At 37.3% G+C, this 26,624-nt stretch overlaps 1 protein-coding gene across 4 annotated transcripts in view; it reads left to right on the top strand.

The window, feature by feature from the left end:
* The window catches only part of RELN (reelin), a 504,226-nt gene that overhangs the window by 278,130 nt on the left and 199,472 nt on the right, over window positions 1-26,624 (top strand). For all 4 annotated transcript variants that reach the window (XM_074340625.2, XM_074340624.2, XM_074340623.2 and 1 more), the window contains exons 9-11: window positions 5,080-5,176; window positions 7,687-7,927; window positions 23,818-23,963. In XM_074340625.2, the coding sequence (XP_074196726.2) occupies window positions 5,080-5,176; window positions 7,687-7,927; window positions 23,818-23,963 (484 nt within the window). The remainder of the gene's footprint in view (window positions 1-5,079; window positions 5,177-7,686; window positions 7,928-23,817; window positions 23,964-26,624) is intronic.

Raw genomic sequence — 26,624 nt, 5'->3', positions numbered from 1 at the left:
TGTGGAAACTGAGCACAGAAAAGGTAAATGATTTATCTAAGATCACACAGCTAAGAAGTGTCAAAGCCCACATCGCAACCTGGGAAATTTTACTCTAAAAACTGAAGAAAAAGCATTATATAGAATTATCAGTAATGCTAACAAAATTGAATTTATTATCGTGTGGACTTCCCTCATATGAGAAAAATTAAATAAGATCTGTTTAAGTCTATATGATACATTATAAGATGCATCTATGATGATATCTTATTTCGCATTAATCCATGACATTACAATTCAGAGTCACCTTTTTCTATAAAGTTACAATTTTATTATGTTTCTTCCTAAGCATAAAAGTGGACTTTTTCCCTCATAGAACAGTGTGTTAATCTAATTAAATATTCAAACAGAAACAAAATCCATCAACTTAAAGAGACAGGATAATGTCTTATGATCAGGAAGATATTACATTTGAGAAACTTTTTTTTAATGCAGTAGAAAATGATTCCTGATGGAGAGGTCAGAACTTGTGCTTTGGGAGTGATAGCCTATCTGTCTTATGACTACTTTGAATGACATTGCAAATTGCTTATTTTCAATTATGCTGGGCCATTATAATAAGACTTTACTAATAAGTAAAATAACTCATCTGGCTATCATTATTCCTCACATTACCTTATCAGGCTGATAAAAATGTACCATAATGACTTATGTAATTTGTCTGTGATATTTTTATTCTGAAAACAGACTGGGTTATGTAACCATCTAAGTCATCTTAGCACATTTTGTAATTAACTCAGGGAAATTATTGCCCTGTTGACTATCCAACAGTACCGAAGTTAATCTGTGGCAAAGACCCACGTAGTCCAGATACTCTGAAGCATGGTTGTCATGGGTTTTTTTTCATTTTGACTCATTCGGGGAAGTTGAAAGTCCTTAAGTCCCGTCTACTGTTATAGTTCCCCTCTAGTGGAAACATAACTCAGTAAAAACAAAGAAATGGAGAATTTAAAGTAAACAACTTACAGCAAACTTATTATGTTCCAGCCAGAGTTTATTGAGCTTCTACTGTGTACCAAGTACTGTTCTGGGTACTAGGGACACAAGTAGTGAACAAAACAGATACAGTTCCTACTCTGATGGAGCTTGCATCCTAACAGGAGATGGACAATGAGCAAGTAAACAAGTAATAAACAAGAGACATTTAGTGATAAGTACTATGAATAACATAAAAATGAATGATAAGATGAAGGATGATTGGAGGTTGGGGATAGATTTCTTTATATTGAGGGCTCAGGGGAGGCTTCTTTGAGGAAGTGATATTTGCACAGATACCGGAGGGAAAAGAGGGACACAGCCAGGGGGAGCTGTGTGGGGAAAGATGTGAATGGAATGAAGAGAGAACAGAGTGTGAGGAAATTGACATAATCGGAGTAGTTTCAGGCAGAGAGAAGGCGCACAAAAGCCCTGAGATGAGTACTGAGGGAAGAGAAAGTCTGGAGCGGCTGGAGCATAGTAAATGAGAGGAAGATTGATAGAAGGGGAAGGTTTGAGATGTAAGGGACAGCAGGTCATGTAGGAGTTTTTGTAACACGGTGAGGAGCTCATCCTTTTGTTCCTAGTGTGCTGAGACTCCGGGAGAGGGTTTTAGGTGGGGAATGGCACGATTGTGACAACATTGTAAAAGACGCCTCTGTTTTTGAAAGACCCCTTTGACTGCTGTGTGGAGAATGGATTACAGGAGGATAAAAAGGGGAGCAAGAGAGCCATGGAGACATGATTGTGACTTGATTGAGGTGGTACCAGTAGAGAGAGATAGAAGCTGAACAATATTTTGGAGGCAGAACTCCCAGCATGGGCTCAGGGGTTTGAAGTGGGAAGTGAGACAAAGGGAGGAATCAAAGATGACTCCTAGGTATTTTTTGTTGCTTATTTGTGTCAGTATCTAGGCTGGAGGTACCATTTGAAATGAAAAGAGTAGTGGATATTTAGGGGTTGGCAAACCAATACTTCTAATATTGACTTAGTAAGTTTGAGGAGTCCATAAGAGGTGGCAAGTTGGATCTACAGGTGGCTTGTATTTGTATTGTTGTGCATATGTCATAAGCCATAGGACAAACGGTAAGACAAAAGAAGGCCAGAAATGTTGATAAAATATCCATCATTGTATACTATGGAGTTGACTAAATAACAAATAATAATGTAAATGATAGTCACTATAAATAACTGTAGGTTTATCATTTATCAATTTATTTGTCAGTTTAAAATCAAGTATTGACACAAGACCAACTGCAAAGAGCACTGATGAGGTACATCTAACACAAAATATCATGTCTTCCCAAACTGTGATATTTTAGTAATCTTCGTATGTGTAGCCCTACATGAGAGCCAGATTTCGTAGACTGTTGGGTTGGGGTCCTCAGTAAATCCTAGAATTGCAGTATTTTTTTTTTTTATTTTTTTTTAGGAATAACAAACTTTAGGAGCCCTTAATCACTTTGTAGATTATTTATTCCTTTGCTGTAGATAAAAATGAAAATCTATGGACTTTCTGCCTGTAAGAACCAGAGAAAGTGTTTGAAATTTTAAACCAATTAGAGTCCATCAATGGTTCTCAAACCATACTTGTACACCCATGGTTCTAAATTATCTTCCCTCCTTCAGCAATTCTTTAAATCTTTGCAAAATCGCTACTACTAGAGTGAAGGATTACCTTGGAAGTGACCTGAACAAGAGAAAATGGATCTCCAAAAAAAGGATATTTGGCATTTGGGTTTGTCTTTCCTTTCTGGTTTTAAATACCACCTTTAGCAATTAAAGATCCTTGATTTAAGAGGGGAAAGAGAGAGGTACCTGCTGGCAGGTGACATCTGGTTATTGTTGTCTCCTCACTGGGTAAGAGGTGCCTTGAGGTATGTATGTGAGAGCGAGCTCTGTGCCACGGCATCTGGAGCAGGGTGTTGGAGGTGGCATTAGGCATCAGGGCACATGGACATTGAGGAATTCTTTCCTCCCCTCATACCAGACAGAGTCCCGTAACCACTGTCAGTCTGGGCAAGCACAAATCTTACTCTGCAGATCAAAGTCTATGTAACAGTGTGCTTGCAAGTCAGAAGCATCAGTGTGAAGAAGAATTTCCTCCAGTGTATGCAGAATATGTGTACGTACCCTGGAAACCAGAACTAGCCCACCAGGGTTTCCAGGGGAAAAGGTAGTCAGACAGGCAAAGGGACTCCAGCCTAGGGATGGACAGTTGGAAGACCAGGACTGTGGTACAAGGGCCAATCAGAGCCCAGGCACTGTCCAGGCCAAGTGCACTGAACTGGGAATTCCCCAGCTGGAAGCAGCACCCACCCAAGAGAACCAGTCAGCTTTGGACATCTGCCTGCCCCAACTACCAATTCATATGGCGCCAATCCAATGAATTAATGATTCCTCACGCCCTCTCAGAGTGCAGCTGACTAAGTGGCCAAGGAAAAGTGAGTCACCTGCCCAGTGCCTTTTTGTTTTATGGGTGTGTAATCAACTTAATCTAATAACATTGAGGTGGTGGTATAAGAAAATAGAGAAGTCATATTTGTTCTCAAGGTCATATTTGGATACATTTTCATTTTGATATTTATCAGCTTTCCTTCTCTCTTCTCAATTTGTAAACAATTTGCAAGGAATTCTGTAAGGAACATTTTTGGTTATCATTTGTTCTTTCCTTTTTCAGGGATTCACCTTATATATTTGCTTTTAACTACTTACGGTGTATACAACATAATGGAAACACATAAATGCCATTTAAATTCTTCAGGATAATTTGAAATTTCTTTAGAAATAAACAGATTGTCTGCCAGACCTCATTCCTGTTTATGTTGAAGTTTGTCCCACATAGTCCTGGCCGTTGCCATTTCCAGCCCCACAGTTTGATATTTATTTTAAGCTGCTGCTTACGAAAGGTAGAATTTAGCAATGATCAGCATGGTGTAAGGTGGGTTTCTGCTTGAGCTCAGGGTTGCTGGGTAGTTTCATTGAGTACCCTTTCTTTCATGCCTTTTTAAACATGTTTTGGCTGTGAGAATAAATCTAGGAAAACTGCTGTTTGGCCTTATAGCACATTGCCAGGTTGGTGATTGCAAACTAACTGGTGTTGTACTAAACACCACTGAAGTAAAATAAATGCGTCTGATTAAAGCTTGGGACTCCAGGGTGCTACAAATGTAAAGACTCAACAGATGCCATTTGCTGAAACCCAGGCTCCTTTAGCAGATGGGTGAAGGTTAAACATAAATTGCACTATTCCTTTTTCTTTTGGTTCATTTGTTTTTAATATAGTATTAAAAATCCTGCTATTCGTTTACAATAAACTTCTGGCATATGTTTCATGGCTGTTTGGGAGTATCCTAAGATCTTTGAAATTGCTGTCGTATTATGTTTTATTGTAGGAATTCATTGAACGTGTAGAAACATTCTTATCAGAGTTTTAAAATTTTCTTTGATATTCATATTTTCAATACTGAAAATAATAATGAAAAACAATGACCAAAGTGTCACAATGGGACATTGTGTCCTTCTTTTAAATCTTTAATGTTAGGCTATTTAGAATAATATCAATGATGTCTTCGATAGTTCTCATTTAGTATTTGAATTTTCTTAATAATATTTTAGCTTCTCATATACTGTCTCATCATTTAAGTAAAACACAAACAGAAGGGTGTTTTTAGTCCTCATGCAATTTAATGACTTACATACCATTTAACACAATCACTATTCATTTGATATTAACTTGCAAGAACCATCATGCATTATTAATTATTTTGTAATACTTAGATATTTCTTGGCATAGACCCTAAGTGCTTCTTTTATAATTTAATTTAGAAGTTCATTTATCTCTAAAGAAATCTGCAATTTACCTTGTTTGCCTTATTTCTGATTCCTAAAATTATTTATCAAATAATATTTAGCAGAAGGGATCACAAGAAATTTCAGCATAGTTAGAAGAATGAGGGAACAATGAGATAAATATCTAAATGGTTAGAAAATGATCTAATATATTTCTCAGGAAGGATAATATGTAATTACACATTTTTAACTTTGAAACATTGCTGTTTACAGGTTCAGGTTCATGTCGCTTTAGTTATTCAGACCCCAACATCATCGTGTCATATGCCAAGAATAACACTTCAGACTGGATTCAGCTTGAGAAAATCAGGTTTGTTATAATTTATAATATTTTCACAAATTCTAACATAGGTAGATTTCTGCTTCTCTATTTGGCTTCTTTATTCTAACAACCACTACCTTTATTCTTAAAAGTACTGTGGTTGTTAATTAAGTTGAATTACATGGATGCACATATTATGATCTGCCTTATTTCAAGAAGTATTGTTAAAAATGTCGTTTTTCCATTTGGAATTTCCACTGTCAGTAGTAGCTGTAACAAAGGATTTTTTGTAAAAGCACATTTGGGTTAATGACCTTTATGATGGAATCCTCCAGAAAATAACATCACCCATCTCTCTAGGTGGCCTGCCCATGGCCTGGTTTATAGACCTAAGAATATGTCAGATTCCACGTGAATTCCTTCCAGTCTGTGGTGATAGTGCGTTAATAGCCACCGGCCCTTTTGCATTTAATCTCTAGTTCTGCCATTTTCCTTTGAACTTCCCTAAGGCCACTTCTAAAATTCTATTATAATTATGATGCAACTCATAATCGTTTATTATATTTTCTGTATTTAAAAAAAAAAATCCCTGTTACAAAATGGGGTAGGATGCTTGAAGAAGCAGCTCATTCAAGTTGAAAAGGTTTGGTTAAATTAGCAATACTCACATTATGTTTAGTACCTCTGCATAAGTTAAATCATAAAACAAAATTCATAATGCATGCTTAATTTCAAGCATGGTAAGATATTAGAAGGAAAAACTACCTTGAACTTTTATAGTTATTATGATTGGTTTAATTCTTAAATTAGCATAACTCAAATAGAACATTTTCTATCAGTTTTGTAGTTTTCTTTTTTCACATGCTATTTTCCTTACCATATTTTCATGTTGAAAAATTGTGATTTATTTAGAGGAGAATAAATATTGGGTTCTTACTCATTAGTACTAAACCAAACTGTCCAAAGTTTCTAGTAGTAGTTCAAATTTTTTTAAAAAACTGTTATGATTCTAAGCTCTAGTCTAACCAGAAAACTGAGAAAAGCGATTCTAACTCATGGATTTTAATAGACTGACATCCTCTGTGGGAGGATAAAATATAATTTATAGATACCTGGTACAAGCCAAGGCCTAATATGCTGTGCCAATTGTATAACAGAACATTTTGCTGTTCTTTCTGAAATCTAGTAGTTGTTATGAAATTGCATTCATATTAAATTTTTTTATATAAATAGTTTTAAGCAAGGCAACATAAATATTGGAAATTTTACCCATACCTTCATTTTTCTGTCCATCTAATTGTTGTATATCATAGTTTAGGAAAATTGCAGTAGCTATTTTTCACTGGAATATAGTTACATGCTTTTGATATGACAAGTAGTGAATGTATACATTTAAGTACAACATGTAAAGATCACATTCAGCTGATTCCATTTGGTTTTTCACTAAATGAGATTTTCAATTTTAGACCATGCAATAAACCATCATCTTCATTAATGCAAATTTTCCTTATTGTTAGTGATCAGAGTGAACGTATTTTCAATCACTTCCTAAAACTAAAATATGTTATTTTCATTTGTTTAAATTATTTTTGAAGCTAAAAACATAGTTACCATGAAATATTTTGAAAGGGGGAATTAATTACCCCAAAGGTTAAGGTACGCCATCTATAACCTGTGCAGACAATTTTGCAAATACATATATGTGTTTCATTGGTGAGTGAAAAGTATGTCTTTTCTGTCTGTCATCCTTTCAAAACTTATTTATAGCAAGTGCACAGAACTATGAGTTTGCATTTTGTACCACTTCTAGTCTTGGCTAAAGCAATCATTTTTGCTATAGAGGTTTCTACTTTAGTAGAATAAAATGTTTAATAAAAATACTAGGTTCTAGCACATGTAATATAAAAATAATGTTAAATTATATCATATTTTTGAAGATTGATCTGTATGGAATTGTAAAGAATTACAGAGCATTTAATTCTCATGGCAAATCTCACATTTCATATAAACAAACAACAGTGTATCTGGTTACTAGAAGTAAAATAACTATTATGGAAAGATTGATTATGAAACGTAGCATAAAATTGTCTCTAATATGTGCAAAATTGCAAAGTAAGAATCAAAATTACGATAGCAATTTTACGGTTTTTCTCCTTTTTCCGTTAGTATCAAATAAAATAAACTTTTTTATATTGATTCTCCACCACATGCAAAAAACTATGTTAGATATGCTTTGATTTTCTACAGGTGCCATGAAGTGTGTGCCATTTTCTCTTCAACTATTCCTTTACTGACTTAGTGCCGGCCCTATCTTAAAAGTAAACCTCTTGAAGACATTTAATATTTAGACTCTCATTAGTATGAATATCTTAATAATCAGCATATACTAAAAGATTTAAGGGCTAATGCAATTGTATTTAACCTGTAATGTATATAATATTTTTAAGATAATGAAACTCCAATCTTAATTAAGAAACCAAGTTGATCTTTCAGAAAGAAAAAGTAGACATTGTTGAACTTTACTCTGGTACCAATTCCCATCTCACCCTGTATTCCAGAGCCCCTTCCAATATCAGCACAATCATCCATATCCTCTACCTTCCTGAAGACTCCAAAGGGGAAAATGTCCAGTTTCGGTGGAAGCAGGAAAATCTCCATGTAGGTGAAGTGTATGAAGCCTGCTGGGCCTTAGATAATATCCTGGTCATCAACTCAGCTCACAGACAAGTTGTTTTGGAAGATAACCTCGATCCAGTAGACACGGGCAACTGGCTTTTCTTCCCAGGAGCTACAATTAAGGTTTGATCACTCTTTGGTTCCTTCTCTTGTCCTCTAAAACCTAAAGCTCAATAAACCAAATTGTACAAAGATGATGATTCTTACCCAACTCACTAATGAAGGAATAGTAATGTTTTTATGTACCTTATATCCCCTTTTAAGGATGGAAAATTATTTTTACAAAAATGTTCATTTCCTCATCCATTTAACAGGTATTTTTGAGGGCCATATACTGGGCTGAACCTAGAGAATATAACCACAAAAAGGCAGATATGTTTCTTCCCTTCATGTGGCTATCAACTTAGTGTGGGTAGTTAGACAAGTCAACGTGCAAGTACAAAACAGCATAATGGTTATGATTTGCTGGGAAAGTTGAGAGTGCTGTGGAAGTAGACCACCCAGTACCGAGTCCCAACCCGAGGGTTTAGTAAGCTTCTCCAGGAGAACAGGGAATCCAGGTAGAGACTGAAGGGGAATTTGGAGTTGGCCAGGTGGGCGGAATAGTGTTTCTAGAATCAGAAATCACATACATAAAGGCTTGGCAGTGAGAGCACAGAGCAGGGGTCTTGAACAGTGTTCAAAATAGTTGTCTAACAGATTTTTGCGTTGCAAATTGTGATAGTTAAGTCTGGAGACAAGGCCAGTGACAAAGTCTTGGAGGTCCTACAAGCCGCTGTAGAGTTTGAACTTGATCCTGAAAATAATAGGGAGTCACAGAAGCACTCCAGATCAGACTCAGACCATCAGGTTTGATTGGAAATGGAAGGGAGAGAGTGCATTCAGGGAGACCACCTAGGAGGCTGATAACAGTCCCATGGGAGATCATGTTGGCTAGAATTAGGGGAGAGGATGGGAAAAGATGGATGCATTTCAGAGATTTTTAGAAGAGGGAATGGAGAAGGTTGGGGACTGATTGAGATGATGATGAAATAGTTGTCAAGGACAAGGTTTGGGCAGCGGAGTGGTCGGCAGTGCCATTCATTGAAATAGGAAACAGAAGGAGAAGCACGTTCACAGGAGTTAATGAATTCACTTTGGACATGTTGATCTTTTTTTTTTTTTTTTTTGAGGTATATTTGACATGTAACATTATATTAGTTTCAGGTATGCAACTTAATGGTTTGATGTTTGTGTATGTTTCCAAGATGTTTACATCTTAACTAAATCAAAGAGTAAGTCTAACATCAATTGAGAACATATGCCTAATTACAATATAGAGCTTATTCAAGGAACAAATTGTCCATGCACAGATAGGATACTCTTTGTCTAAGAAATAAGAACTGCTCTTTATTGAGCACTTATTATTCCAGCCACAAATCTCATGTAACCTGATTCTTATAAACCTATGAAGAAAGTGATACATCTTACAGATGTTGAAAGTGGACATAGAGATGTGGAGTAACTTGTCCAAAACACACCTCTCACCAGGGGCAGAGCCGGGATTCAAATACAGGAATCTGATTTAATCTTGATCTCAGTTGCCACATGGCTTTGCTCGTACAAGTAGTAAATATAAACTGACATTCTTCCTCTGTTTTTCCTGTGTTCCTTCCCAACATTCGTTTGTTAAATTATCTGCTCATTCTCTTCCCCTTCACTTTCTCACTGTAGGTTAAAAGATTCTTGTTTTGCTCATATTTCTTGATCTTGCTCCAGCTTTATTCCATTAATACTTCATGTTCCTTCCTCTAATGTAATCGTTTATTACATACCAATATATCTAATGTATAATGTTTAATTTGTATACATTAGAATTTAGTAAGTTCAGACCAAACACTGGTCTCTTCCTTCTTTTCCACAGCTGATTTTGTTCACACAATCCTAGTTACTGGTCCAGCTCAGGTATTGACTTCTGACGTAAAGTGAACTTAAGGAGATAAGAGTTTAAAATATTTCCCTTAATGGAGGTGGGAGGCATTCGCAGTAACCTACCTGGGAGGTGAGATAGAGTGAGAATGGTGGGACAGTAAAGAAAGAGAAATCAGCAGTCTGATGGTAGCCGACTATGTGCGAGAAAGATGTTAAAAACCAAGGATCATACAAAGGCATGCCGTTAATGAAAACTCCGGCATCATCCTTTAATAGGATTACATCATGCTCCCTTCATACTCAAGACTCTGATGGCTTCCTGTGTAGGCCTAGAAGATACAACCCAAACTCCGTGTCATGTAATTCATATCAAGGCCCTTCCCAGTCTAGGCCCAGCCTAACTTTTCATCCTCATCTCTTGCTCTGCTGTCCTCCAGCCTCACGAATACAACCCAGAATTCCACACTCTCACCTCTTTAGACACACTTTCCCGCCTTCCTTTTTTCTCTCCTGAGTAATTCCATGGCATCCTTAAGGGCCCAGTTCAAATATCATTGTGTGAAGTGTTGTACAGTTAATGTCTCTCTCCGCTCTGTGCTGATATAACCACTAGATTGAACCAGCAGGACTTGGGAGTGAGGACTGGCTATAGAAAATGGTTCCATTCTTTTTCCCAACTGACTGTTTCATCTCTGCCTTCTTTGCACAAAAACTAAGGCAGGTCCCAAGACGGCTGATAGACCAAAACCATCATCCAATCACTTTAGACTTCCAGTCTCAGGTCAATAACAAATATGACCAGTTAGCTGTAATAATCCAAGCTCCAAGCTTCATCCATGGTTTCTCCCCCGCTTCCAGCATAGGTTTGCTGTAGTGGAAATGGAGGCAGTGGTTGTCTCCTCTCCTTCCTCACCACCCCCCACAAGTTTCAGCCCCGAGTCCTCCAGGGCTGGATCTGGAAGAAGGAGAAGAGACAAGATGCAGTTAAGCCGGAATTATTGATCCCTCATCCCGGCAAGTGATCAAAGCTGGCTCTCTCTTGAATGGACCAATAGGCTCTTTGGAAATCTCCCCACTAAAATTTCCGTCGCCAAAGCAGGGGGATACAATTCTCCCATGCATGTCTCATGTCTGCTTCCACTCTTAGCCACTGGACAGACCTCTGGCTAATGACTGCAACCTCTTTTGGCTGAGGGCTCCTTGCCCCTCCAGAGAGCCCTTTGGGGCAGGACACGAGGTTGCCTCTTGTGTACACAGGCCCAAGCCTGCTCTATGATAAACACTCACCTTGGATCCATCACTGGGAGGAGAGTAGCTGCTTCTAAGTGCATCCCACTTCTTAAGCAGCCACGTGCCAGGCAGCTCCAGGCACCAGTCCATGCCTGCAGAGCATGCCCTCCAGGTGGTATCCTTGAGGTCCTTCCTGCATACCAGGCCTGAGGAGCAGAGGGGGAACCCTTCTCCCCTGACAGGAACATGGATGGAACTCACGACCCTCTCTAAAGAAATTGTCTCTGTTGTCCAGCTTCCTTCACATCACCTTCACGCTTGAGTGCCTTCCGTGTGAGTGAGTGCCTGAGCCCTTTTACCACCTCTTTGCTTTGGTCCTTATAATTGGTCCATCACCTCATTCTGGAATGGGGAGTGGTTGCCACCTCTTTTCTTGGAGCCTCAACCAAAACTGACGCAAAACTAGTTCCATTTCAACGTTCTGTTACACTGAACATACATCTTGACGACAGCATTTAGGACATCACTTTATTTTTATTTATGTTTCTCTCTCCCTGGTTAGAATGTTATCTTCTTAAGGTCAGGGACTAATCTAGTTATTTTTTAATCCCAGTGTGTGGCACATGATAGATTATTGGGTGTTAATTGAATGGACGAAAAGCTGGAAAAATGACAAGATCCAGTTTATGGAGAAAGAAAATGAATTTCATATTTGGTGATGATTTGAAGGCAGCTGAAAACATCGTGAGAGGGACTGGACATAGCACAAGTGTTGAGAAACTTGGTTTAACTCTGTGGGTTCATATCTTGGCTTCACCAGTTATTAGCCATGTGGTCTTAAGCAAGTTATTTAACCTCTCAGCTCCTCAGCATCCTTACCTGTAACAGGGCTAATAATAGTATGCATCTCATGTTATGACAATTAAATAAGAAAATACCTGTAATAGCCTTAGGACAGGGGCTGGCACATAGAGAGAGGGCTTACTAAATAGGTATCCTCTTCACTGAAAACTGAGAACAAATAAGTTCCACAAGGAAGTGAATATAGAGGAAAATGAATAGAAGGCAAAAGATTAAGCTGACAGCTCCAGTTATAAGGAGGGGAAAAGGAATAGGATAGAAAAAATACAGACTTCACAAATTATGTCATGCTTATATGTCGTTAAGGTAATATCAAAATCAAATGCACTAAGTTGATTTCATCAGACACAAGTATTGTCCATACTTGTAACCTTTGGCAATCAAAGTAAGAAATTTCCTTTCCATTGGAATTAAGTTTCAATGCCATTCATGTAACTGGAATTATTAATAGTAGTTTTTATTATTAACAACAAATGATTTTTAAGTGCTATTTTTCATAAAACAAGGGAATAGAGAGTAGTGGGGATGTAAACTGTCCAGATGATGAGCTTGAAAATAATGTTTGAGAGCGTCAGGTCAAACAAGAAAGATGAAAATGAGTCACTGGCACTCACATTACGTATTTCTCCGTGTCTTCTTTAGATTTTTGTTTCAGCTTCTTTGGGAATATTTAATCCATTTCATCTGAGCCTGTCCTTGTTTATCTCAAGTAGGGCAGAATGATATAAGACCAAATAGAGTAATTAACTTAAGGAGTTTATGTGATCTGGAGAACTGCAATTATAGGTCACCAGTTAAATCTGCCCTGGGTTGGTAGAAGGCCATTACAATCTGTTGGCTCATTAGTAATTAATATGAAATAGATGTATAGCAGTCCCAGTTTTTAACACAGAACTTGGCCTTATATTTATTGTGCTTTTTCATTTGGGTGGACTGTAAGAGGTCACAGAATTAATATGTTCTTCCTCTCCAGCCATCTGTGTTTCTCCTCCATTCTTACAAGTTCATGGCCTTGCCTGACTCATCTTCCAATGTTTTTCCAGAGAACTTCCCACATAGAAGAAAAGGCGCACCACATTCTTATGCTTCTAATTACCATCATGATTTTTTATTTCCCATAAATCCCTAAGTAGCCCTTTGTTCACGACCAAGTAGGTGGGGCTCTAAATGCCAATAAATACAATGCTGCAAGTCAGCAGGCTCCCTAGGGCACCCCCGCGTTAGCTGTCTCCCAGAAGAAGCGAATCGCGGACTCAGCTGGGCAAGAAGCCTGAAACCCTCTTGCTGAATCACCTGTCTTAGTTGTTGGTTATGATGATTTCACCTCCTTTTACAGAATAGTTCATTTTTCAAACTTTTGTATATGATTTCTGTATACAGTATCAAGAATAGTCAAGAATTATTTCTGTCCGTTTTTCCTATTCTAAAGATGCAGAGTGGACTCTGCCAGGTCATTTGCAGTTGCTGGAGTAGCTGTTGCCACCGGGGCTGCCATCCTGGGCAGTGCTTCTCTATCAGGTGGCTGGGGGTATTGGTGCCACAGGTGAGGATGGGAGCCACATTCTTCCTGCCGGAAGTGGGAAAATGATTCATTTCAAGGCAACTTCTGCTGCTCCAGCTCGGTGACAGGGCTCTTGGTTTTGCCATCAAGGTTTAAAGGAAATGAACCAATCTTTTTGGCCCCTTCCATTTAAACCATACAGTAGCTGAAGAATACTGGTCAGTCAGTCCAACCCCCTTATTATTCAGGTAAAGAAACCAAGACCCAGAGAGCACCACATAGTAAAATAATAGTAAACCTGTCAATGTACATCTGGATGATTTTTTGTTATTAGTTTCAAATGTACAAAATAATGTAATAATTAGACATTTATATCCCTCACAAAGTGATAATCCCCCTCCCCCAATCTACTACCCCTCTGACATCATACATAGCTGTTACAATTCCACTGACTGTATTCCCCATGCTGTACTCCACATCCTGTGACCATATATTAAATTATAGTTGACATTCAGTATTATTCAGCTTCAACTTTAGGTGTACTGTTCACAGAAAACAAAGAAAGACAGGACTTTCACAGATCAGAGGAAGCTAGAGACATGACAACTAAATGCCATATGGGATCAGAAAAGGGACATCAGGGAACAGTGCTAAAATTCAAGTCAGATCTCTAAGTTAGTGAATATCATTGTATCATATTAATTTCTTGGTTTTGATAATTATGCTATGGTTATAGAAGAGTAATGTAAGGGTAGGCTGGGATGAAGGGTAGGTGAGAAGTCTCGTTTTTACGACTTTTTTGCAAGTCTAACGTTATTTCAAATTTAAATGTTTACAAACAAAAACAAATAAAATCAAATAAAAGATACAGTATCAAGAATCAGCATTTCATTTTCAGTAAGAGCCTCATATTCAGGAATGATACCTGCAGTAGCATAGATACTGGATACTAATAAATAATAATAGTAATCATAGTGATGATAAATAAGAAGAATAGTAGAAATAGTAGTAATGATGGCATTTCATGAATGTTTGATAGATGCCAGCACTACGAGAAAGGTGCTATCTAAGTTTTATATCTACAGTCAATGAACAATGACTATCTGTAAAGACCCTGGATGTTTAGTGCTTAATTTTCCTTAGTCATTCTTGAAACATCTGGACAAATAGATCCATCAAAGTCATCTTTTTCCAACTCCTCAAACACACATCCTGAAATCTGAGCATATCCTAATTTTAAGTTCAGAGATACAATAAATGGAAGTTTTGAAGGGTCAGCCTGGAGTGGCTGCAGTGCTTATCATGAGTCACCATCAAAGAGAGGAGCTGCAAAGATCAGTGAAGTACTCAGAAGAGAACCCGAGGCAGCTGATGAGGAAAGAGCTATGATCAGGCCTTGGCTTCTATGTTTTCTGTTTGTCTCATCCTTTAGTAATAGTACCCCATGAGGCAGTTTCCAGATGGATCAGTATGGCATGGAGGTGAAGACTGGTCAAGCGGCTCCTTTATTTTGTTTGTTTACTCTCATCTTTGGTGGTAGCCAAAATCTGTGTTTTGAAAGCATGAATCATCCTTGATCTGTGTGTGTGTGTGTGTGTGTGTGTGTGTGTGTGTGTGTGTGTGTGTAACGGGGAGAGAAAGTGCTTTGCTCACTCACCATTAATAAGTGTTTATACCTGCTCAGCTACTCTGGTTACACTCAGCTTCCAAAGGCATAAATCACTGCCTTCTGTCAACTCTGCAATTGACCCACAGATTAAATGCAGATCAGTGTGAGACAGGTGCTGTTACGCGTATTTTTTATTTTTGAGAAATCTTCCCACTTTGATTGCTGTGCCTGCACTGGCTGATCTTTTTCTATTTATTACTCTAGCTCATTGAGCAGATAGCAAAGAATTCCAGATTACTCCTTCTACACATTTCTGTCAATTTAAGTAAATCAGTGCTAAATGTCACAGATTCTGTTATAAAGTTTTGTCCTTTAGAATAGACCGTGATTTGATCACATGTATTCAAAAGAAATTCCCTTAAAAAGTAATTTATTAAATTTTGCACATATATGCCAAGCCTTTGGACTGATGAAGTATACAGAATTTAGAAGGATCATATCTTGATATTCTCCCTACTGCTACTTTCAGTTAGACAGGCTGCTTCGAGCAAATATCCAATAATGATAAATTTCCTAGTTTAGCAAACACCAAAGGCCCTACTGAATACAACAGCCATTAGGTAAACCAGCAGCCCATTAAGGAGAAGCATTAAGTCAGGACAGGAGAGTTTATTTTCCTATTGCTCTTAGACATTATGCATTTGCCAAACTCATTGTCCCAGTGGACACAAGGCAAATCTCCCGTCCTAAATAAGAACTGAAGCTTTCATCCTGGGATTCTGCTGTCACCTGTCTGATACTATGGTTACAAATTGTTGAATTGTTAATGGAAAATAAAGGTTATGTCCAAATTATGGAAGCATGTAAGTTAATTTGTCTGAAAATTTAAAGTCTTAATACAAATTGAGGCTAATGAAAAAATCTAAGACAGTAGATAAAAGGGATGATCACACTCAAAGAAGAATTTGTTTTAAATATGCTTCTGGGGAATGGAATACCCTGGCAGAGCAACGCCTTCTCTAATACCCAACTTTTCTTCCAGAAATTGAGCACCCCATAAAGTTGTTCCAATGTTTCATTTAATGATTTTATTTTTTTAGAGTCTAAGGACAAACAGGAGGAAATCAGATATGCTTTCCAGAAATGGGCTTTGCAAATCATTGTACTGGAAACTCTCTGGTCTGTAACTTGAGGGATTTGAGTCCTGCCTTTCTAATGAGGATAAACCTGAGCTCAGTAAGACTTGTAGCCAGTCCCTGTTCCCATGTCTTTTTCCATTAAGAATCGGAATGTCAACTACAATTTTTTTGGCCAGATTCCAGCTTGGCTAATTGCATGCTGTCTACCTCAATTCCCTTTGCTTGGGATGTTCTTCACTTTGGATTGCATTGCTCTTATTGTCATGTTTCCCCCAAGAGCTGAGTACATGATATTGTAGAATGAGCCAGAATATAATTTGTTAAGCTAATAAGAGTACTTTGGGGATGAAGGGTTAAATGTACGTAGTGTGCTTTTCACAGTTCTCCCCAATGCAGCCTATTTGTACAGTAATTAATGTGGAATAGCATTAGTGAAACATGGAATTGAGCCAAATCACCATAACAAGAGTGGCAATAACATGGAAACAAATAATTTTGATAAATGCTACTGAAAATAACCATTCAAAAAAAAATCTCCAGAGCCTCCCTGCCTAATGCACCTATTTTTTGTTTGTTTTTGGTCTGAAGCTAATGGGTAATTAAGTTAATACAATATTCAGTGAGTGAAATTTATTCTATATGAACATCAAAACTACAGTAACGTACCCAGCTTTGTACCCAGATAGCATATAGCACAATAACTTGCATAGTGATACTCGTTTAAGTAAGGTTTGTTAAATGAATGCATGAAGATGGGGCAAAAAGGGGGAGGAAATACACGAGTATGTTTACTGATTTCCTAAGATGAACCAGTCTTTAGGAGGCATGTTACTTACAATATCTCAGCTAATCCTCATAATTACCCCCATTTCACAGATGAAAAAAACAGAGGCTCAGACGTGTCAAACAGCTTTGCTTTTCATAGCCAAGTATGTTTTACTATAAATCCCGGCCCTTTTATTCCTCAGTAACTTGCAGCCTCCCATATTGTGCCTGGCATCCTGGGCCTTAATTTGAGGAGGCAAGTCTGAAAACCTCAGACACTGTGAAAGCCAAGCTGATCTCCACAGACAAGGTTAACAACTGCCCTGTGGAATTTTACATTGTTATTCTTCCTCTCATTACTCCAGTTCAAATCTGTCACTGTTGCCATTTTAGAGTTGTCATAACTATTGCCAAGTAATTATATACTTGTCACAAAATATACCGTAAGTTGAATCTTTATGAATCTTAGTATAAAGTGGTTCAAATGTGAATGCTTAATGAATCCAAAAAATAATGAGAAAAAATACTCTTGAAGCTCCCTGCAATTCACTCACTGTGGCTACATCTATTGTGTTGACTAGAGAAACTGCACGTCATCCCTCCTGCACCTGGACCATGTTCATAGCCAAGTTTTCAGGTTTTTAACTGGCATTAAATTTCCTAGAAATTGAATGTGTGGAAAATGACAGAAACTCGTTTTACCTCATGAAGGAAATCATTTTTTTCTCATCTTGATTTTTTTAATAGCATGAAAGTCTATACCTCTAAAGACCATTGAAAATGATAGAGGAAATATGTATTTCTATATGACAAAGGTATGGCATTGTGGGCTTAGGAAATGGTACTGTGTAAACTATAAGTCAGTCAGTTTCCAATCACTCAATCACACATCTCACTTTAATCCAGAAAATACTATACAAATGTATTTTATTTCCAGCCAGATAGTGGCTAATTTATGGCTCTGCCAACAATGCCATTTTAATTAATTTTATTCATCTTATTTCTCATTCTCCGCTTCTCATATCTCATCTGTTTGCGTTGCCTAGATTTTAATTAAAAAACCTCTCCTCTCTAAGGAGCAATCTGAAGTGGCAAAAATAATCACTTAAAATATTACAGTCATTAAAAAATTGGCTGTGGTGGAAGCCATGCATTTTCAATTTTCCTACAAATGATGTTTTAGCTTCCTTTTAAAGTGCACTTTGTATCTGAATTGTCTGCCACCAGCCAGCTTGGCTATCAAAAAACAGTCTTCCAGCTGGGTGGGCTGAGTGACAACTCCTTAATGGAGGAAATGGATGGCTCTCTGCTCATGTGGAGGGGAAGGCATACCAGGCAGATTTCATTCCATCTGCCACCAGCTCTCTACAAGCTGGCATTGCCCAAATGCCCAATATACTCATTCCAATAAAAAGGATATTGTAAAAAATAATAAATTGCAAGGCTACAGATGCTTGAAAGAATTATCAGGGCCATTAGACCCCGGGGAGATCATATTAAGAGGTGCCTCCGTGTTCATCTTTGATGAAAACCTAATTAAACTGTGGTGAAGGCGATTGCAAGTATTTTTACAAGTACAGAGGTGAAGTCATTAACATTTTCAGCAGAGTATAGGGAACAACCTTAGAAAAATGCTGTCCTGAATTGTGGCCAAGGACCTGTGTATTGAGGAATTTGCACTGATGTTTCCTGTTGACGCTTTTCTGAATGGCAAATTCTTGTCACTTAGTTACACTGTGTTCTGTATTTCGGTAAAAGAAACCCATATAATAGCAGAGTAGGAAAATATTTTTCATTGACAAATAGAAACAAATAAAGACTATGTTTAAGGGATTTTTTAAATAATTGGAGACTGCTAGTGCTTAGAAGTATAAAGCATATGTGATTGATCAATGCTAAAATAATGAAACAAAGTAAAAATAGCTTTAATTAATTACGTCGGGAGGGCTAGAAATAGAAATAACTATTTAGAGTCATCTGCAGAATTTATACCTTAATTTTACACAGAATAAATGCTAGTTCCCTGATATATACTCACCATAAGTCAATCAAAAGCTATGACTCGGGAACTCACATGCTATTTATAATTAGTTGCTCAAGAAAACCTGAGAGATTGTTAATTATACTCAAAATAAAGTAGTCCTGCAATTCTTGTTTTTGTCATAGCAAGAGTTCATTTTTACTGTCTTTTGAAGTTGTTTTGAAGTCCAAAATATTCTTGTTTTTGTCATAGCAAGAGTTCATTTTTACTGTCTTTTGAAGTTGTTTACGTTGTTATTGCATATAAATGACATGAGTGAATAGATGCTGAACAAAAACAGCTGGGTATTAAAATCACTGAGAGCAATTTCCTGAAATTATTTTCATACTTTCAATGCATGTTTTGTTTGGATTTTTAACATAGTACATTGATGTTATACAATGCATCTGTAAGAAAAGTGGCAACAGACATCTTGCATTATTAAGTTTTCCTGTCTTAGGAGAATGTTTGGTAATCTGCCAAAATTTGGAGAGCTTTTAAATTTCTAATTGATGGTTCTATCTGCCCTGAAAATGAAAGAGTATTTGCAGTGTTTTTACCATATTGTATTGTGGGAAATATTCTTTAACATTTTACTAAAGGTTTTAAATTGATCTAAAGAATTTTAGTGACTTTTGTAATGAGAAACACAATTAAAAATAGATTTAAATAGTCTTGGATTTCTCTACATCTACTGCTAAGAGTATGGAATATAATAGCTTATTTTTAGAAATAGCACATATTCAGAAATAAAACAACAATTATTTACTTATTGTTTTATTTAGAAGTTTCCAAAAAACACTTCCACATATAATATTATTTGTGCTAACATCATCACTAGGGAATAGATAGTATTGGCCCTATTCTACGGCCTGAGAAACTGAGGCATAGAGGGGTTAAATGACATGTGCAAAACCGTGTAGCCATTAAGTAGAGAAATGTGTTGGAACATGCCTTCTGATTCCAATCCCCAAATTCCTTGAGGATGGATAGTAACTGAGTTTTCATTCCTTATCATCTCAATCGTTTTTTGTTTCCAGTATTTTGTTCTTTTCCAGTCTTTTTATTTTTATTTTTATCTGAATATAGTTTAATATACATATGTACACATACAAACAGAAATATATTTTATATATATAAACTATACTATACTAATTGGGCAACAAATTTCCTTTGCTTAATATGTTGTTGATATATCTTTACATTGAAATCCATCTCATTTAAAAAATCTCTTCCAGTCATAATCTCCTTGATTCATGTTAAGTGCTGAATTCATGGAGGTATGCTCTAGGAGAAAGTTCAAGCCACCCCTAACCAAGCAGGCCATGGATTCTGCTCAGAGGCAGAAATGCATGCTCAAACAAGCAGAGACCCAGGGATTCTATCTCAATCCAGACACATTCAGGCATCAATTCTTAGTTTGGAGAGCATCTGGGAAACCAAGCCAATTCTAAGACATTGAGACCCCTGTGACCACTCCTAAAATAGAATTAGCATGAATCTGTAACTTGCCTTGTAATTGACTTAGGAATCCTCAGAATGAGAACCTTAAAGTGGCCCCCTACCCTCTGCAGGATTCTTAAATGCAGGTCCTGCACATAATCACCTTCTCAGTTGGCCCATTTCTGCCCATTCCTGCTCATACATCTGAGGAATTCACCAGTTTCACAGACTATCCCCTATCTGTTAGTCCTAATATTACCCTGCCGGCTCATATCACCCTTACGTCAGCCTTGGAAAACATTGGGTTCTATTCAGAATGGCTGAGGCAGAAATCATATGTCAATCTCTTTAGTGTGGTGGGGAGCAAAACAAGTCATCCGTGAGTGGGTTCTGTTCATCTCCAGGCCCTGCCACCCAGAAAATGGCAGCCCTATCTGCTATGAGTTAGGGAAGGTTGAGCTGCCTCCCCTTGAGCTGCGGCTGTTTACTCAGGATGTGTCGACCTTTATTTGATAATGTAGCAACTGTACTAAGACTGTGAAGGAGGGAATATTCAAAGAGCAATACTTCTCCCCGCCACCACACCAGGACATTGGGTCTATTGGGAAGAGAGAATAGAGCTAACTGAATCTGCCTTCAAATGTGGTAGGATTAGGATGTTTTCAGTGCAAAGATGAACACTGACTGGTATAAACCACTGTGTTGTTTGAATTTAGATTTGATACTGAGTAGTCTTCTTTTACTACAAATTGGTAAAGAACAGTTTCTTCCCTATAAAAATAATAAAACTACAAAAATGATATCATTTTATCCTTCATGGAAACTTGCCAAAGACAGATTCTACTCGTTTTTAGATCCTACTAGTACAAAAATTGGTTAACACACAAAGTGAGTGCTTAATATACATATGTACACGTATACACCATTATTACCTGTGTTTCATATGGTGGCTCTATTGTGGTTATAATGACAAAGATGTATATTTAATAGAGAATTTTCAATAGTTGTACAATTACAAATGGTCTACTCAACTACCAAATGGTTTAGTAACAGCAAAATAACTAACAAAAGATCATTTAAAATATACTTTCAGTTTCCTAAAACATCAAGTCATTTTAATTTTCTGAAATGAGTTTAACAATATGCTATCCAGTATTAGAATGATCTTTTACATAAAATTTCAATCTCAACTAAATTAAAATACGCATCAAATATGTCAATAATATAAATCTTGGAGTAGTGAAACATATTATGTATAACACAGAGTGTTAAAATATTAACAAACAATTCTGAGGTAAATGGAACCAAAATTGAAATAATTAAATTGATATTTACCCAGAAATGACCAACATTTAATGTTAAGTGAGTCATTATTTTTATTACACAAATATATCCTTTTAAATAGTAATATAAATAACCCTGTTCACATGTATAAATATTTCACTTATGTCATTTACTGGGATAATGACTTAATGTATCATTTTCATTGATATCAGAGTCCTTACATTAATTCCAGATAAACATAGGCCAGGATTGTTTGTGCAGGATTCCAGGATGTGAAGATAATTGTGAAAAACATTATTTAGAGTGCAGTGGGTTTATTATTAGAAAAGTAACCTTTGTGATTCTCCTCAGCATTTATTGTCTTTACAGTATGCACAGTAGTAGAAGATCCTTGGGTTTGTCACAGCTTGATAGTTTCTATATACTATTAAGTAAAACTGAATCCTAGTTTTGATCAATGTGTGTGGGTTAAAGATTGTATACAATGAACATATACAGCATATGGCATCCTTGAATTATCTGTATTTATTGTGGTGTGAGGAAGGTTCTGAAGCAGGTGATGCGTGCCACACACTACGACGTATCCATGGTGGTGACAGGCCCAGTGGATATCTTAGTGCTTTAGTGCTGTGAAATGATGCCCTCAAGATCATATGCTCTGACTTTCTTGAACTTAACAGGACCTTCTGAAAACTTTATTTACTCTTTCAGTATACTAGTCTGATTCCTCCCCCAATTGACTTTACCAGCCTTAATCAGCTTAATTATCGTAAAACATTTCCTTGCACACATCACTTCCCCTATTCTAGAACACCACTGCCAACAGAATATTGTAGAGATCGCTTAGACTACCACGTAAGATCCTTTACTGTCAGGCTACAGTCTAATTCTGAACATCATACCTACCTGTCACTTTTATCATTCATTCGTATTTGTCATCCAACTAGGATTTCTATCCACACTTTTAAAATCAGTTGCCTGCTCACCTAGACCAGCCCTGGACACAATTCCTACCCTCTCTCGCTCATTAGCATTTACCATGTTGCCTCGCATTGAGACCTGCCTTTGATATATCTCAACTAGATGGGGATTTTTTTGAGAGCAAAGGTCACGTATTGTTATACTTCATTATAAACCCCTTCTTCCCAGTACCTTCCTTAATGCCTTCTATATGGTGAGTTCTCCATGAAAGATTCATTGATTATCTGAAAAGGCATAGCCATATCACTTATTCACTGATTTATTGAATTATTCAATGAATATTTTTGAATTCCTAAAAATACAGCACGAAATAAAATGTACATGATCCCTGCCCTACAGAACTTATAGTAACTGGTATTTTCTGTGCAACTATTTTTCTTCATATCTATTTTATTTTAAGAGCATATAAAACTTAAAAGAATGCTTGAGCTTTCATTTATTAGCACTTCTCCATATATGACTTATTACCAAAAAGTGATTAATGGAAACATCACATTTTTTAAAAGTCAAAAAAAAAGTAAGTGCCCAGTTTACTCAGCTCCAGTGTTTGATCTTGCCTTTGACTATTCACTTTAAGCTGAAAAAATATAGGTTAAAAAGAGTGTCACAAGAAATTATTTTTCCTTATACTTTGTAAACCTAGAGTCCTTTGGGAGAATACCAAAGTTTGTGATTTCCCAGCTCCTCATTGGGGATATCACACACTTCTTAGGTCTGGTCAGAAACCTTCACTCAAAAGGTAGCTGAGAATATATGCTCATATCAGGGATTACTTTGACCTTTTCTGTATTCCATGTTTTGATTAGCGGGCTATTCTACTCATATCCCATTTACAGATAAATTATGAAAGGCTTGAATGGCAAGCCAGAAATACAGGGAATATTGAAAAGGTCAGTACAATTCAGCCCATAGCCACAGTATTGAAAATCTATGACAAGTCATTATCACACTTAATTCTCACAAGGAGTATGGTAAAGATGGGAAATTGTTCCAATTAAAATATTCTTGTTTCATACTGAAGGCTGAGGTGGCAAAGCTCAAATGGCCTCTTGACTCCTTTTTTATGATAACTTAATAAGTTAGAAAGAAACTGTAATTGAATTAAACAAGACAAAAAAAAAGAGAGGTAACAAGCTCTTTTGATTTGAGAGTCCCTCATAGATGGAATAATATAATGACTTTTCTAAAAACTCTAATTATACATGAGTAAGACAGATCCAGCTACAAAACCAATTCAACAGCCACCCCATGCTCTCTCTTTATCTACAGCATAGCTGTCAGTCAGATGGGAACTCCATTTATTTCCATGGAAATGAAGGCAGTGAGTTTAATTTTGCCACCACCCGGGACGTAGATCTTTCTACCGAGGATATTCAAGAGCAGTGGTCAGAAGAATTTGAGAGCCAGCCTACGGGGTAAGTAATTGTTATCTCCCATGCTGTGTATAGCACTTACATTTATTCCACTGGACATGTTTTAAATGCATATTGTTGAATAGCAAAGCATGGTTAAAGCAATGCTGATGATTCTTGAAATCTGACAAGCCAAAAGGTTTACACTTACCCTAAACATCCTTTATTAGTAATCAGCTATTTTTATGCATATTAAAAATTTGTGATTGGAAATACTTTTATCTTTAGTTGAATCGCTTATACGTCATCTTTGTTTATTCAGCTTTTAATGGGAGAACATTTTTTTCAAAATGTATAGAATATAAAATCTTTTCACCATGATTATATTGAGACTTTCAGTTGTCTTCCTAAAATCTGAGATTTATAGATGCTGCTACCTGGTATTCAGTGGAATGTGGTTCTGATCTAAAAAAAAAAAATTGTTTAAGAGGTAAAATTTATCTTTGAGGGCTTTTTAAGGAGAAATATGGGGCTGAGGTTACAGTAGAAATGCAATGTGGATGGTTTGCTGGGTAGTATTTTCTGGCCATTCTGAACTATGTGCCTTCTTCTGGGTCCTGTATCTCTAAGATATCTCCTATTAATCAAGCAGAATTTTCAGAAGTTCAAGTTAAAAAATATTAACAGATTCAGAGAATCAAAATTCAGCAGGTAGTGTAAGTGGAGAGAAAATTCTAGAAATTTCTTGGTTCTCACCTGGCTTTTCTTTTTGCAGTAAACATACCAGGTCCTATTGTTTAGTGTCTGTTTTATAATACTACAATGAGGGTGAATGAAATAACATCATTTTCATGATGAATATTAAATAACAGTAATTTAACTGTTAACCATGAGAAACTTTTTCGTAACACAACATTGGAGATATAGTCATGTCTCTCTGATTTCAACAAATTAAATAAAAACAGGATGGAAATTCGACGTGCCTGAGTGGCAAGAGGCAGTAGTGCTGGCTTGGGCTCCCCGCTTCCTGTGTGTTGCCTGGGAACTGATTCAGACCCAGTAAGAGGGAAATCTAAGCAGCAGCCTGAGCTGCGGTGCCTGCTGTTATCCCTCGCTTCCACCTCAGGTCTCTCACTGCTGAAAGCTAGATTTCTACTCTGGCTGGCCCAGCTCTGCTCTGCTTTGCCCCAGGGTAGTCTCTCGGGTCGGCCAGGGTAGGAGGCTGACACTTTGGAGGACCCCACCCTCTCAGGACTTACCATTAACCTCTCTGGGCCTCGCACCAATGCTCAGGCGCTTTATTCCACAAAGTCCTTCTTTCGTTCCCGTCACCCTTGAAGTTCCATGCCCAGTGTCACTCCTGGAACTTCTTGAGGGACCAGCAACCACTGCTCCTGTTTTTCACCTCCAGGACCTGCCGGGCAGCGTTAGGCTGCTTTCCTTCCATACACTACCCAGGGCTCATTCCGCTCCCCTCACAGACCAAAGGACTTTGATGGGGTCCGGAACTTTGGCAATGTACACAAGGCTTCACTACTTATCTTCTGGAGAGAAAGGATCCCTCACCAGCATATCAGTTCTTTCTTTCTGACCACAAAATAATACCCTTCCTGATTATGGAGCTTAGCTGCCTAGGAAGGGTTCCCAAATTTTGAAGCAGAAGAGATTTGTTGACCCCCACTCCTTCATTTCTCCAAGCTAACACCGTCCATGCAGCAGTGAAGAGTCATCCACTTCAGTGAGAACCACATCCCCTGGGGACTCAGATGACGCCCCCCAGTGATACCAGCCCCCAACCTGATAAAGCAGAGAGAGAAACACAAGTTTAATCTCTGTAGTACCATTCCACATAAATTCCAGTGTTTTCCCTCTCGCAGTCTCTCCAGTAAAGCTCAGTCTTCAGTGTCACTTCTCTTATTTCGAGGAGAGAGATAATTTATTTTCACCTATTTTCTTTCCCAGAATGACCTCTTCCTTTTTTTAGTGTGTGTGTATCATCATATCCTGTTTATAGAAGAACAAAAGAAATGCTCCCTGCTAGTAACAGTGGAGACTTAGTACAAAGACACAGAAAACCCATTCATGAATTAAGCTTAGAAAGCAATTGATTTGATATTAGAAGAAACTAAACATATTTTAGAAAATTAATGTCCTAGTCCAGAGACATAGCTGGACTAGTACACTACACACACACACACACACACACACACGTACACATTCCACTTTCACAGAACACTAATAATACAAGAAAATTTGTGGCCAAAACAAATCATCCATCCTCCAAAACAACAACAACAACATAGCACAAAAGTATTTATACCTGAAAAAATAGCTAAAATCAATATGGACGCAGAGGAACATCAGAGCAAATTCCAGTCACTCAATGTCTCAGGTGGTTTCAGTTCTGCTCTTTGGACATTGCTCAGGACTGAGTATATATCAGGATTTGGTCACGGTTACGAAGCCGATACTTTCTGGCAGTTTTCAGTTCCAATAATATAGGATAATGTACTTGACAATAGCACCTGTGCCACTCTAATTGGTATACAATTAATTCATCTAGATTCTAAAGGCAGTTTAATTATTCTAGCAACCACATCACACCTTGGTTTATTTAAGGCTCTTCCCCTAGCATGTCAGGCCACACCCCCCAGAATTATCTCATTTATGCTTCCATCTGGTAGCTCAGTTACTAAGTTGACAATATGTTATAAAGTTATAAAA

This window comes from Rhinolophus sinicus, chromosome 4, assembly GCF_057876585.1.
Source record: "Rhinolophus sinicus isolate RSI-liver-muscle chromosome 4, RSI-T2T, whole genome shotgun sequence".
Lineage (NCBI taxonomy): Eukaryota > Metazoa > Chordata > Mammalia > Chiroptera > Rhinolophidae > Rhinolophus > Rhinolophus sinicus.
This window is presented reverse-complemented; position numbering and strand designations above follow the sequence as displayed.